The sequence below is a fragment of the Fusarium graminearum genome, chromosome 2 (genome assembly GCF_000240135.3).
Source record: "Fusarium graminearum PH-1 chromosome 2, whole genome shotgun sequence".
Lineage (NCBI taxonomy): Eukaryota > Fungi > Ascomycota > Sordariomycetes > Hypocreales > Nectriaceae > Fusarium > Fusarium graminearum.
In genome coordinates, this window is record NC_026475.1 from 6,009,331 (window position 1) to 6,022,012 (window position 12,682).

Consider the following 12,682-nt stretch of genomic DNA (forward strand, 5'->3'; position numbering starts at 1 on the left):
TCTCCGTTGGCCCGTCAAAAGAAATGCCTATTTCTGTGTCGCATCACGATGAGGACCTCGTAGCAGAGAATTCCAGCATGAAATTAAGACGGTATCTGCCGAGGTGTCGCTAAAGCCGACGCGTAGCGAAAATCGAGTCACAGCAACAATAACAACAATAGTACCAGCCAAAGGGGGAATGTCGGACGCGGATCATTCCACGTGTCTGTAGGGTAATTGCGCTCACCCCCGATAACATCGCAGGCGCCCTTGCATAGACAGATGACGCGGAGGAGCAGGACGGACAAGTATGAACTTTTTCTTGACCCGTCATTCCCGTTACAAGACACACGGCATCTTCCCGAAGTAAGTATGAGGAAAATCCAACTTGACCAATAGCAACGCGTTCCAGACCTTCTAGAAGAATTTGCGTTGCATAACTAGCGTCCTGATTAAAAATTCTTGGAAAATTTGATACCACCAAGAGTTAGTGAGAGGACAGGGATGGCACAGTATGTGTATGGCAGCCGCGGACCCGAGGTTGCAGACACGATGTGGCGCGTGCATACACCGGTAAGACCGATGAGAGTAAGTAATCAGGCGATAGCATGAGTGAGTAAGGTATGGTTGTGTTGGTTTGTTCTTCTACTTGGTGTCCAACGCGTGAGTGATTATTCCCCCTTGGCTCTGTTGGGCAGGTCGAAAGCGGCTGAGGGCAATAAAATCCTCCGAAATTGGAGTACCGGCACTGTAACCGCAGGTAGTAGTTAGTAAGTAAGTCATGCTTCGGCTTCGGCTGAGCAGATCCTTTTAGCTTCCATGTCCTTTTTGCCTTTGACGCGCTCTTTCCCCCTTTCTTATTTACAAGCTTATTCTGTACAAGGTTAGTAGCTTTTGACTTTTTGACCAAGGAGACATCTTCAGCTTCTTGTCGTCATTTGCATCGCGACATGTCACAAGCAAGGCTATGGAGACGCGCTCCATATCTTCCCCATGGGGGCCCTTTATCACAATGCTTTGCCAAGAAAAACATGTGGTCAACGTTATTATGTTTCTCGAGGTTTCTTTTACGTACAACGTCAGAGAGATCCCTGACTTCAAGGAGGGCGCCGTTGAGTCTAGAAGTGCGTGCACCGTGATTTCCACTTTGTCCTGCCTGCTCCACCAGCAAGGAAGTGAGTGACCTGAGTATTGTTACATGTCGTAGAGACATGTTCAAAGCTTTTGTGGATGAGAATCAGGGATCGGGAGATAAACATACTGTGAGCTTGTCCAGTGGGTTTTACTGTACAGAGATAACATGGTGATATTTGTTGCTGCGATGATGGTCCTGATAATGGCGATAATCCTTCCTGCTCTTCACTATCATAATCCTCATAGACTCGGGCCGACCGTAGCATTGAGTGGAGACGGTGTCAAGTGCCGTTGCTCTACCATGTCTTCTCCTCTCACTCCTCCGAGCCGAGCTACAGAGCGCGCGCAAACAACCCAGCTCCAAGAGCGGATATGGCGTCAAGTTGGAGTAAACTGGTAATTTCTCCGCACTCTCAAAAGTTGGGGAAAAGTCACCAGATGTTACCGACGTACCAACTCTCCAGACTTTTCCTCGACATGATACGACGCCCCTTGTACGTTTTACGTACTGAAAACTCCCCTCGATACCCGGGGCCCCGAGATTCTCATATCGTTGCCCCAGGAGGAATCGTTCCTGGGAGTCTTTGGACAAGTTTAAACTAAGCTTTAGCATCGCCAAGAAAGTTGGAGTCGAGAGCGTCCTGGACTTTTGGAGCGAGAATAACCGCCAGCTGAGTTGGAGTAGATCCGCCGAGGGAATGCTTCTAAGCCCGAAGAGGGAATTGTGTCATGCCTGATTGAGTAAAGCCTCGACAAACTCTGCAGAAATTTTTTGATTGCTTGCGGCATTCCACGGCTCATCCTCATGATGGACTAACAAGTCGAACCACGATAAGACCCGTTTTACCATACAAACAAACATGGTCAAGGTCAAGGGGACGCCGTCCAAGATAAGCTGTAAACTCGGCCCGCCTAGCATTCAATGCTTCTGTCTCTGAGAATGCGAGCTTTCCCCCCCCATGGGGCCTTGTACCGAACCGAACTTGACGGCCCTGGGCCCTATCTCTTGCACATTGTACCCACTCCCTCGTTCTCGAGGATCCATAAACGGAGATGCGAGTCAGTTTGGGGTATGGGGGCAAAGATCGTCAAACCAAACTCTTTTACGTATGTAGTATCTGTACTATTATCAAGTGGGAAAAAAAGAGACAGAGAAACAGACGGCACTAACACTAGACTACCCCAGATGCGAAGGGGCTAGATCTTGGTGTTTACGTATATATAACCATGCCCCAGGAATGAGATCCATTTACTCCAGTCTTCTTGTCCTTGTCTCTGCATCTCATCTTCATCATCTTTGCACAACATGAGCCACTACGACTCGGAGAACCAGGCTGCTGAGCCTTCCAAGCACCACTCTGGTGAGGATGCCGCTGTCACCAACGACGCCGTCTTTGGAACCATCACAGAAGATGGCCCCAACTACCGTAACGTATGTCGTCTACAACACCTCCATACCATATACAGAGAACTAACATGCACAGGTTGGTTGGCTCGGAACATCAGTCCTCATGATGAAGTCCCAGATCGGTCTGGGCGTTCTGTCCATCCCCGCCTCCTTCGACGCCCTTGGTCTCATCCCCGGTATCATCTGCATGTTGGTCATCGCCGTCATCACCACCTGGTCCGACCTCGTTGTCGGCAGGTTCAAGCAACGTCACCCTGAAGTCTACGGTATCGACGATGCCGCCGGTCTCGTCTTTGGCCGTGTCGGCAAGGAGTTCTACGGTATCTCCTACTCGCTCCTCACCATCTGTATCGCCGGTTCCGCCATGCTCGGTATTTCGATTGCGCTCAACAGTCTGTCCATGCACGGAACTTGCACTGCCGTCTTCGTCGCCGTTGCCATGGTTGTCGCTTTCCTTACTGCTTCTATCCGAACTCTGGACCGTGTTTCGTGGCTCGCCTGGGTTGGTCTCGTGACTCTTGTCACCTCCAGTAAGTTCTTCTCCGTATATCACAGCCAGACATGTCTAACAGCGTCCAGTCTTTGTCGTTACCGTTGCCGTCGGTGTTCAGGAACGCCCTGACCTTGCCCCTAAGGAGGGTGTCTGGAAGTCCGACTACAAGCTGTTCAACACCCCTACCTTCGCCGAAGCTATGTCTGCCATCGCCGCTTTCATCTTCGCCTACTGCGGTACTCCCGTCTTCTTCCCTATCGCCGCCGAGATGCGTGAGCCCAAGCACTACAAGAAGTCTCTTATTCTTTGCCAGACTGTTGTCACTGTTGTCTACGTTGTTGTCGGTATCGTTGTTTACTACTACTGCGGTACCTATGTCGCTTCCCCTGCTCTGGGTTCCGCTGGTAAGACCATCAAGAAGGTCAGCTACGGCCTGGCTCTTCCCGGTCTGATCGTATCTGCTACTCTCTACACTCACGTAAGTCCAATCATCAGAAATTCGTTACCAATCCATCTCTAACATGCTGGAATAGGTTCCTGCCAAGTACGCTTTCGTCCGCATTCTCCGAGGCTCCAAGCATCTTAGTGCCAACACATTCACCCACTGGGCTGTGTGGCTGAGCTGCACCTTCGGCATGGCTATCATCGCCTATGTCATTGCTAGCGGTATCCCCGTTTTCGGCGGTCTCGTTTCTCTCGTCGGTGCCCTTCTCGGAACCCTGCAGTGCATGCAGCTCTTCGGCTGCCTCTGGCTCTACGACCACTGGGCTGAGGGCAAGGACAAGTCTCAGCGCACCACTCGCTGGACCATGATGGTTGGATGGTGCTGTTTCGTTATTGTCCTCGGTACCTTCCTCATGATTGGTGGTACCTACGGTGCCATCAAGGGTATTATCGACTCTTACGCAGTCAGCGGTGGATCTGCTGCCTGGTCCTGCGCCGATAACTCCAACTCTACTTAAGAGAGTTTTTTAGCGGAGGATATGTATAGATGAGATTATTAGATTTAGATTCGTATAATGCAAGCGTTGCTATCGTTCAAACCATCAAGAGTGCTTCCTTCTTCGAGCCAACCTGTGAAATAACATTTGAGGTCGATCTGTCCTCGATCGGCAGGCTTCGGAAAGCCACCAGTCACAGCTTCGACGTAGTGACATCCCATTTTCCTTTCAGATCAGCCTCGATCCTCTTGAATACGGCTGGTCCCTGCTTCCCCAGACCTGTACCCACCGCCACAGCACAAGCTCCAACCGTTCTCATCCTTCGGTAACCGTCCCCATCGCGTACTCCACCAACGCCGATGATCTGTACATGACTCAACTCAGGTACCTGGTTCAACATCTTTCGCAAAGTGGATACATTGCCAAGCGCAAGAGGATGGAGAGATGGTCCTGCCATGCCACCAACACCTGTGCCTGGTAGTTGAGGGCTCATATGAATATTCTCATTATCTTGGAGAATTAGACAAGAGCCAAGTGTGTTTGTGGCGGTTATGAAGCTGATGGACGATGCCGCCTGCTGTAGGGTTTCGATCAGGGTTGCAAACTGTCCATGATGCGTGTATGGGGGTGTTTTAATTCCTATAGGTAACGAAGGATGACTTGGAAGTAGGGTAAGATACTTTTGGAGAGAAGGCCCGTCGTAAGCTGGCGGCGGTGCGCCAGGGATGTTGGGACAGCTCAGGTTTACTTCCATTGCCAGAGGAAATGGGAGGTCTTTTGAAGCAGATTCAATCCTCTTGTAGCTTTCTTGGATATCTTCAGGTGATCCAGTGACACTGATAACGAATGTCTTCTTCAGATGAGGAAGCCTTCCAGATATCTCAGTCAAAAAGTTGAGATATCCATCGAGTGGAATGGGACTGTAGCCCAAGTTATTCAAGCTGGAGGTAGCCTCGGCTTTATGATCTTTGGGTCGAGTTTGATCAGATGAGGTGCCTTGACTTGGAGTCGCTGAAGACGGATCGAAGAACAGGTATTGATGCTGCTCATGTTGATGGTTGAAGCCATTGATAAGCGATGTGCGGGTCGTGATAGCACCCGTCGATGGTGATGAGGCGATTGCCAAAAGGTCGTCAAGGTCTGTTGCCCACGGCGTTGCCGAGTTGAGTAGTGGAGGAGAGATGATTAATTGAGGAGGACGCATTTTGATATGTGTTTGCCTTGGATGAGTATGTGAAACGAATTATGGTATGTTAAATGAAGACGAAAAATGAGGGGCCGGAGGTTTGGAGTTGCGATGGATGATAAGAAATGTATTACATAAGCACTACTGAGCTTCTGATCAACCAATATCTATCTTGTATGTGCACCTTTTTATCCTTGCCTGAGAGACTTGATAGTGATTTGATAATGTAGTGGCAATTCTTTCCCGGGGAGTATGACTGACACACAAAGTGCGAATGCGACTCGGAGTTGTGGAATTTATTATGCTTAGCCAGAATCCGTAAGCGTACCTCTTCACAGGCACGTCAAGGTGCAGATATTTGTATGTTTCTTAATTGAATGAGCTACTTTTTCCTGCTTCATTGGAAAGATCTAGCAGCATTCCGGGTATTCCTGGCGTCAAGAATATGTACAACTCCTGTTTCTCAATGAACTGCAGATGAGCCTAGTCCTAGTCCGCAGGAGTTACTTAGCACAGCCACGTAGATTGCGCAACTTGATACGAATCCAGTGAAAGGACGAGATAAAATAGTTACGACATTCTGCATAAGATAAACTCTGCTGGGCTTTCTTTGTGTACGTGAATTTGTGCAATTAGTATTTCTCAGGCTTCGTTTCACTAGTCTCTGTCTTACAGATCCGAAGCAAAATGGGCCACCGAGCAGCAGACCAAGCAGCGTCTTCAGATATCAATCTTCCTTATATTGGATTCTTTGCATATCTACTACTCATAATACTCGAGTTGATCAGTGGGACGAATTCCAAAGCAAACTTTCTTGCGGTAGTCAATTTACACAACCCCAGCGATTTGCTAACGGATATCATCATGATCCTGGTCGTTTTGACGACACAGCAGCTAGGCCATATTGGCATAGATTCCTGGAAGTCCGAAATTATTGAAGGTTTATTGTCTTTGTTCATTGCGACGTCGCGAATAGGGTTGGCTTTTGATATAGCCTGCGAGAGCATGATGACCGTCAAGTTTCGATGTCAGAGAGAACTGGAGGGCCAGATTATCAGAAACACGAATCCTGAAGCGATTTGGATTCTCATTGTGAGGATATTTGTGAAGGCATGGATGCATGAAAAAAGTGAGTACGGTTGAACAATTCCACAGAAGAAGCTAAACGTATGAACGTGCAGCCGTACGGGTCGTCAAAGCGAGGGGCTCAGTATTATTCACAACAGTGGCCAGACACTACCGCGTCAATGCTGTCGTAAACATGTTCACTGTGTTGAGTATGTCGATAGGCTTGTTTGTGAGCAATATGACACGGGTGAACTCTGCCGGAGGGCTGGTCATGTCGTTGTTGCTTTTGCAGTCAGGGATTCACGATGTTGTCTTGGCTTGCCAAGTTCTCCATGACCATTTAAGTAAGCGGATGATAGACAATTAAGTAAAGACAAAGATTTTAAAAACAAGCAATCAAGTGGCTGTTCCTGTCTAGGTCGTGAGTCGTAATTTGTTCCCAGAATGGCCACGTCTAGACTGATGGACAATGTACATGTCTCTCATTCAAGACTCAAATGCGGGACTATATTTTGCAGAGTATCTGTATAAAATTCCATGGCAGCTTGAATTTGAATCATGATGAATACGCTATTCGCAGATGACTCGATTTATTTCCGACTTCTGTTTCAGGATTGACCTCGCTTCAGGCCCTCATCATCCTTCCAGTAGTTAACCCCTGAAGGTACAGGGAGGTTAGTGCATAATGGTCTGCGTCATAGGGCTGGGGGGGGCTCCCGAATGCGAAGCCCGCTGTCAAATTGCGAGCCAATCAAAAAGTATCTCGATCCAGAGCTGTTGATGGTTGTAAATGGCATCGGCACTAGAACGACGCTTGTTCAGACTGCGAATGCGATTGTGACAGATCTATCTTATTGGTGTTTATTCGTATATCTAGATGTATTATTAAGGTCAACTTGTGCACTTATACTGGTCCCTGCTGTATGGTGATTATTTTGGCTTTAATCCGACTATTGTTCACCTGTTGTGCCAACAGACAATAGAGCAAACGTTGAGTAATGCAATGCCAGATTTAGTAGGTAGAACCATTGTTACCAATCTTAGGTCTGCTACTATTAATCACAATCTCACCGATCATAAGATAAAGAAAGGAGAACTCGACGCTTAACCCAATTGGGTAGTCTCATCGGATGCGAGTGCGAAGACACTGACGCTCGTCGCTCACTAGCGCCGAATAAGCAAGACAAAAGTTAGCAGCAATGGAACGCAGAATGCGAAATGCGAGAGCCATTAACAAAATGACAACATTTATATCTCTAGTTTCTACTGCTACTCACTGCCAAGAAATATCTATATCAACATCCAAGCCCCCAACCATCTGTACTTCCAATTCCTCATCCACGCTTCATCTTCACACTCCAACATCGAAACCACTACAATATTCTTATCATGCCCGCCCAAGGCTTCAAAGCGATCGTCGTTGGCGGCGGACCTGTCGGGTTGTCGGCTGCCCACGCCCTTTCACGCGCCAACATCGATTTCGTTCTCCTCGAACGCCGCCCAAGTCCTGTCATTGACGCCGGCTCCAATCTCGTGCTCAATCCTATGGGTATTCGTGCACTCGACCAGATCGGCCTCGGAGATTCTCTCGAGAAAGTCAGCTCTACTCTCGGTCTCGTCAAGCGCCAAGATCATCAAGGTCGCGATCTCGGCGATGCGCATTGGTTCATCCTCTTCAACAAACTGTACGTTTTGTCTCCTGCTTCGCCTCCTGCTCTGCTAACCTATCTCCAGCCTGGGAACGTACCCCCGTGTAGTCAGTCGCCAGGACCTCACAAAGATTCTTTACGAATCACTGCCCTCATCCACAAAGGAAAAGATCTTGACAAATAAGAAAGTCTCCGACATCGTCCCCAACGACAATGGTGTCCGAGTCTCGTGTGTCGACGGAACATCTTACGAGGGCTCCATCGTCATTGGAACCGACGGTGCCCACAGCTACGTCCGTGAAAAGATGCGCGATCTAGCCCTGAACGACAAGTCCGAACAGGTCAACGAGGAGAAGCCCTTCCTCACCACCTTCCGAGCTCTGTGGCTGCGCATGCCGACCAAGTTTGCAGGCATCGACGCTGGAGTCACTTGCGAGACCCATGGTCCTGGTGCTGCGACACAACTCTTTGCCGGTGAGGATTCTGCTGTCATGGGACTCTATGAGAAGGTGGATGAGCCCACGCGAGATCGTGTGAGGTACACCGAGGCTGATCAGGTTGCCCTTGTTGAGCGATGGGGCCACATCCCCCTTGCACCTGGAGGCAATCTCACTCTAAAAGATGCCTTCAACGCCCGCACACAATCTGGGCTTGTTAGTCTCGAAGAAGGTGTCGTGAGGCACTGGAGCTGGGGTGGCCGCGTTGTTCTCGCAGGCGACTCAGCACACAAGTTCACACCTAGTCTCGGTGCAGGCTGCAACAACGGACTCATTGACGTCGTCGCGCTAGTCAACCAACTCTACGCTCTTCGCCAAAAAACACCTACTCCCACGCACGCGCAACTCGCCTCTGCTTTTCAGACCTACCAAGATTCGCGAATGGCGACTGTGGTGGAGGCTTGCCGCAGTTCGGGCAATGCAACTTCCAATGCGTCGTGGCAGTCTGGTGTGTTCAAGTTCATTGACAAGTATGTCATGAGCTTTGAGATGGTGCAGAACGTTCTAGTTGGAATCGGCGCACCAAAGATGGCTCAGGCACCGCGACTGACGTGCATTGAAGGGCCTGAGAGGATGGTTGGCACCATTCCCTGGGCAAAGACTGAAACAAAGGTTCATTGATTTATTATCAATGATACTATCGAAGGCCATATCTATGGTGGAGGAAATGATCTTTTTGGAACTTGTAACTATAGTTTGTTATTCCTTGATAGCTAGCGAAGTGCACCGATCGATATGTCTGATCTGCGGACAAATCTTATGTAATTAATAAATTCTTCTAGACTTACTCATTCAACTCACTTTCCAAGTTCATGATGCTGATTACTGAGACACAACGTTGAAGAGAATGGTGCCATGAAAAAGGATTGATAATTTGTCTCTGTTACTGTACTATCCTAGACTCCCTTATCGTAGTTAGTAACTCGTCTTATCTGCTAGTGCAAGATCAATATTTCTTACCCCGCAGACGTCATTGACATAATTCAGAGCTGACAAATTGTGGGCTTCTGACAAATGAATCATGGGTGGGATAAATGAAACCATCCGGCTTTGTTACGCAACATGCCGAATCTACATAAATAATTCTCGGCAGTCAAACATAATAAGAAGCCAAGAAGCCCCATCTTATCTTTGGCTCTACAACTCCTACTCCAAGACCTAGACCTACATTGAATGTCACGTCTCTTCAGATCAAGACCACTTCTCAAACCACTCTTGAACCCCGCCCAACTTCGATCTTTTCACTTCACAGCTACCAAAATGACTACCGGAGTCTTTCACTACATCGACCCTGCATCAAGCACTGATGCCACCGGCAACCTAGTCAAGCCTTGGGCAAAGGTCGACGTCGACGTTTCTTCCTTCCAGCGCAAGCTCGTCAAGCGTGAAGTCGTCGACATTCGCAGCGCAGCCAGTCTCAAAGCCTTCGACGTTGATCTTTCTGGCTTCGACGTTTTCAAGTCCCCCGCCAAAGAAACCGAATTCACTGATGAATCTGCGGTGAGAAATGGTTATTACGCCGAGGTTGATGCGCTTCTGAAGGAGAGGATCCCGGCAATCAAGAAAATCGTTATTTTTGATCACACCATCCGCAGGCGTGAAAAGACCAGCCCCAGACAGCCTGTCCAACAAGTCCATGTCGATCAAACGCCCGGCGCGGCGGAAGCCCGTGTCCGACGACACACCGACCCGTCCGAGGCAGAGGAGCTTCTCAAGGGCCGCTACCAAATCATCAATGTCTGGCGACCCATCGGCCACCCCGCTACCGACTTTCCCCTCGCTGTGATCGACTACCGAAGTACCAAGCCAGAGGACATGATCAAGGTCGATCTTCTGTACCCCAACCGCGACGACAATGACGACGATGATCGTGGAAAGGAAGTCCTGCCTGACGAGGGGACCTTGAAGTCCACAGAGGGCTACACCGTCAAGGGCGAGACATATTCCGTTGCAGCGAATCCCGAACACAAGCTCTACTACGCCAAGGATATGACCCCTGACGAGGTTATGCTGATCAAGTGCTTCGACTCCAAGAGTGAGGTTCATGAGGGTGGGAAGCATGGTATCGCTGGATATACGCCTCATACTGCATTTGTGGATCCCGACACGCCAGAAGATGCTCCTGGACGACAGAGCATTGAGGTTCGATGCTTGGTGTTCTACTAAAAGCATGGGTAGGCGACTGATTGAATGATGGAATAGATTGTTAGCGTTATGAATAATGAAGTATTGTTAGAGTGTTCAATTCATCATGTGATCCATGCACTCATAATCGTCTCAGCAGGCTCACGCACAATAAGCCCTTGCTCAACTCCAGTCAATGATGATGACGACAACTCTGCCAATCCACCGCTGAACAAGGGACTGGGAAAGTTGTGAACAAGATGCCGAAATTGCGGTTCGCTCAAGTTCTGTGAGTAATACTTGAACATGGCACTGACAGAAAGACGATGCAACGAACAACGACATCAACTCACGAACATCCTTCTCAATCCCGATGTAGGGGCCTATATCTATCACAGGTATAAAATGCACATATTTCCCACCCAATTAATACAGCCATAAATCAGCACCGATCGTAACAATTTTACTCCAGCTTTTTGTTACGAACAATCACAAATCACCTGTACCCAACCAAGATCACCAATCCATTCTCGCAATCATGGATCCCTCTTACAACCAACCACTTTCTGAACATCAGATGAACATGGCGAGACAGCTCATCGAAAGGAATTTCTTCGTCGACTGTCTAAGTCTCGCTTCTGATCAGGAGCTTGATTATGGCATTTCAAGCCCCGACTATCCATCTCGTCCGGCGACTCTTGTTAATATGCCTCCAACAGAACCTGAGGTTGTCGCATTCATTATGAGCACCAAGTCCAATTGCACAAAGCTTCTGGATGGCTTTGTAAAGCTTGGCTTTGAGCCTCGTCATGCCATGGTGCCTTTGGAGAACCGGGACAGCAATGATCGACAGTCTGCCTTTGTCAAATTTTTAGAGGCGGTCTATGAGGGAAACACTCTCATTCGCAATCGAACTAGAATTGTTGACATCTTCAAGTGGTTCATCGAGTGTCAAGACAGCGTACACAGCCTCTCAGCTTCGGATCTCCATCCCAGGAAGACAAGTCATTGGACTGACCCAGGGCGACCTCAAGCCCCGATGGACCATCTAACTGAGATGCTGAAATGGCAAACATCAGGCTTCAGGGTTTGTAAGAATGGGGTTCGAATGAAATGTGAGATGATCGAGATGCTATGCGCCAAAGGGGCTGTCATCGATCTCTATCAAGATCGTTTCCGCTCAGGCCAACGTTCTAGTGAACTGACGCCCAACAATGCAGTCGGGATCGCCATGACGCCACAGTGTCCAGCATCCTTCCTTCGAGTCTTCCTCTCCAATCGTACGCAAGAGGATCAAGAGTTCGTAGCGGTTGGTAAAGTCTGGAAATCATCTGGCGCCGACCTTCCACGAGGTATGCATTATGCCATGACCTACATGGAAAACATCGTCACACACATTTATCGGGACCTCTTTGGCGCAACCGAACATGTCGGTGGCCGCTTACGCATCGATCAGGAGTACCGGGCGAAGCTGGCGCTGTTGAACCAGCCCCAGTGGACTGACAACACAGAGGCCCAAGCACTGAGGAATCTTGCTGAGGTGGTCAATGACATTCTTCATGAGATGGAGCTCCAAACAGACTTTTCGCAGGCAGAAGAGGGAGCGGGATTCAAGACTTACAGCTGGTTCAGACTGTGTCGTGCTGTCTCTGGTCTGGCCGACGACTCCTACCGTGCCGAGACTGAGGAGTATTCCAAGTACCATGGCGACAGACGGCATCGGTTCGTTATAGATCCCTTATGGGACCCTAGACTTCAGTGGATAGAATCCGAGCTTGACCAGCGGGTCTTGGATTCTATTTTGCTCATTGCTCAGCTTCCGCGTGTTGAAGTGGCCAATCTCTGGCGAGAGATGATCCTTGAGCGAGGCAACGGTTGTCAATGGTGGGAAGTCGAAGAAGCGTACAATTTCCATGTTGATGCCTGGGATGTCGAAAAGGCCCTCGAAGAAGGTGCTCTCGATAGATTTGCTGACCTGAGCTTGTAGATTCCTTCGCTTTGGTGGTTCGTTTGGGGTGGATGGCATGGCAGAAATGGGTTTAGGATAGACAGAGGAAGACCAAGGCTGGAATGCACTGAAATCAGGATAGATCAATTCAACTTTACGATCGTAGCAGCCCTTATTCGGTAGTGACAATGGAACATTTTTTGATATTGATAATTGTTGTCTATCATTGGGTATCATCTGACAAACGTCTATTCA

At 48.8% G+C, this 12,682-nt stretch overlaps 6 protein-coding genes across 6 annotated transcripts; 5 read left to right on the top strand and 1 right to left on the bottom strand.

Annotated features, from left to right (window-relative positions):
* The first annotated feature begins 2,408 nt into the window (after nt 1–2,408).
* Nucleotides 2,409–4,064, top strand: FGSG_03778 (uncharacterized protein). Its single transcript, XM_011323607.1, has 4 exons — nt 2,409–2,545; nt 2,598–3,051; nt 3,101–3,492; nt 3,548–4,064. Exons 1-4 carry the CDS (start codon nt 2,420–2,422, stop codon nt 3,974–3,976), a joined length of 1,401 nt encoding a protein of 466 aa, XP_011321909.1. The 5' UTR covers nt 2,409–2,419; the 3' UTR covers nt 3,977–4,064.
* An 84-nt stretch (nt 4,065–4,148) lies between these two features.
* On the bottom strand, nt 4,149–5,159 carry FGSG_03777 (uncharacterized protein; the record flags this gene model as incomplete). The annotated part of the gene is made up of 1 exon (XM_011323608.1): nt 4,149–5,159. One exon carries the CDS (start codon nt 5,157–5,159, stop codon nt 4,149–4,151), a length of 1,011 nt encoding a protein of 336 aa, XP_011321910.1.
* An 846-nt stretch (nt 5,160–6,005) lies between these two features.
* Nucleotides 6,006–6,641, top strand: FGSG_03776 (uncharacterized protein; the record flags this gene model as incomplete). Its single annotated transcript, XM_011323609.1, has 3 exons — nt 6,006–6,270; nt 6,323–6,418; nt 6,628–6,641. 3 exons carry the CDS (start codon nt 6,006–6,008, stop codon nt 6,639–6,641), a joined length of 375 nt encoding a protein of 124 aa, XP_011321911.1.
* A 957-nt stretch (nt 6,642–7,598) lies between these two features.
* FGSG_03775 (uncharacterized protein) lies at nt 7,599–8,976 on the top strand (the record flags this gene model as incomplete). The annotated part of the gene is made up of 2 exons (XM_011323610.1): nt 7,599–7,894; nt 7,944–8,976. The coding sequence occupies 2 exons, from the start codon at nt 7,599–7,601 to the stop codon at nt 8,974–8,976; spliced, it is 1,329 nt and encodes a 442-aa protein (XP_011321912.1).
* Nucleotides 8,977–9,461: 485 nt separating this feature from the next.
* Nucleotides 9,462–10,692, top strand: FGSG_03774 (uncharacterized protein). Its single transcript, XM_011323611.1, has one exon. The coding sequence runs from the start codon at nt 9,529–9,531 to the stop codon at nt 10,519–10,521; it is 993 nt and encodes a 330-aa protein (XP_011321913.1). The 5' UTR covers nt 9,462–9,528; the 3' UTR covers nt 10,522–10,692.
* Nucleotides 10,693–11,017: 325 nt separating this feature from the next.
* On the top strand, nt 11,018–12,466 carry FGSG_03773 (uncharacterized protein; the record flags this gene model as incomplete). The annotated part of the gene is made up of 2 exons (XM_011323612.1): nt 11,018–11,570; nt 11,700–12,466. 2 exons carry the CDS (start codon nt 11,018–11,020, stop codon nt 12,464–12,466), a joined length of 1,320 nt encoding a protein of 439 aa, XP_011321914.1.
* Between the last annotated feature and the right edge of the window lie 216 nt (nt 12,467–12,682).

What these genes read in the sequence shown, in the direction of transcription:
- FGSG_03778 (XM_011323607.1), top strand. Translation starts at nt 2,420, where the DNA reads ATGAGCCACTACGACTCGGAGAACCAGGCTGCTGAGCCTTCCAAGCAC. An exon ending in ATGGCCCCAACTACCGTAAC is followed by an intron (nt 2,546 to 2,597) that starts GTATGTCGTCTA and finishes TAACATGCACAG; the next exon opens with GTTGGTTGGCTCGGAACATC. An exon ending in CTGCTACTCTCTACACTCAC is followed by an intron (nt 3,493 to 3,547) that starts GTAAGTCCAATC and finishes ATGCTGGAATAG; the next exon opens with GTTCCTGCCAAGTACGCTTT.
- FGSG_03774 (XM_011323611.1), top strand. Translation starts at nt 9,529, where the DNA reads ATGTCACGTCTCTTCAGATCAAGACCACTTCTCAAACCACTCTTGAAC.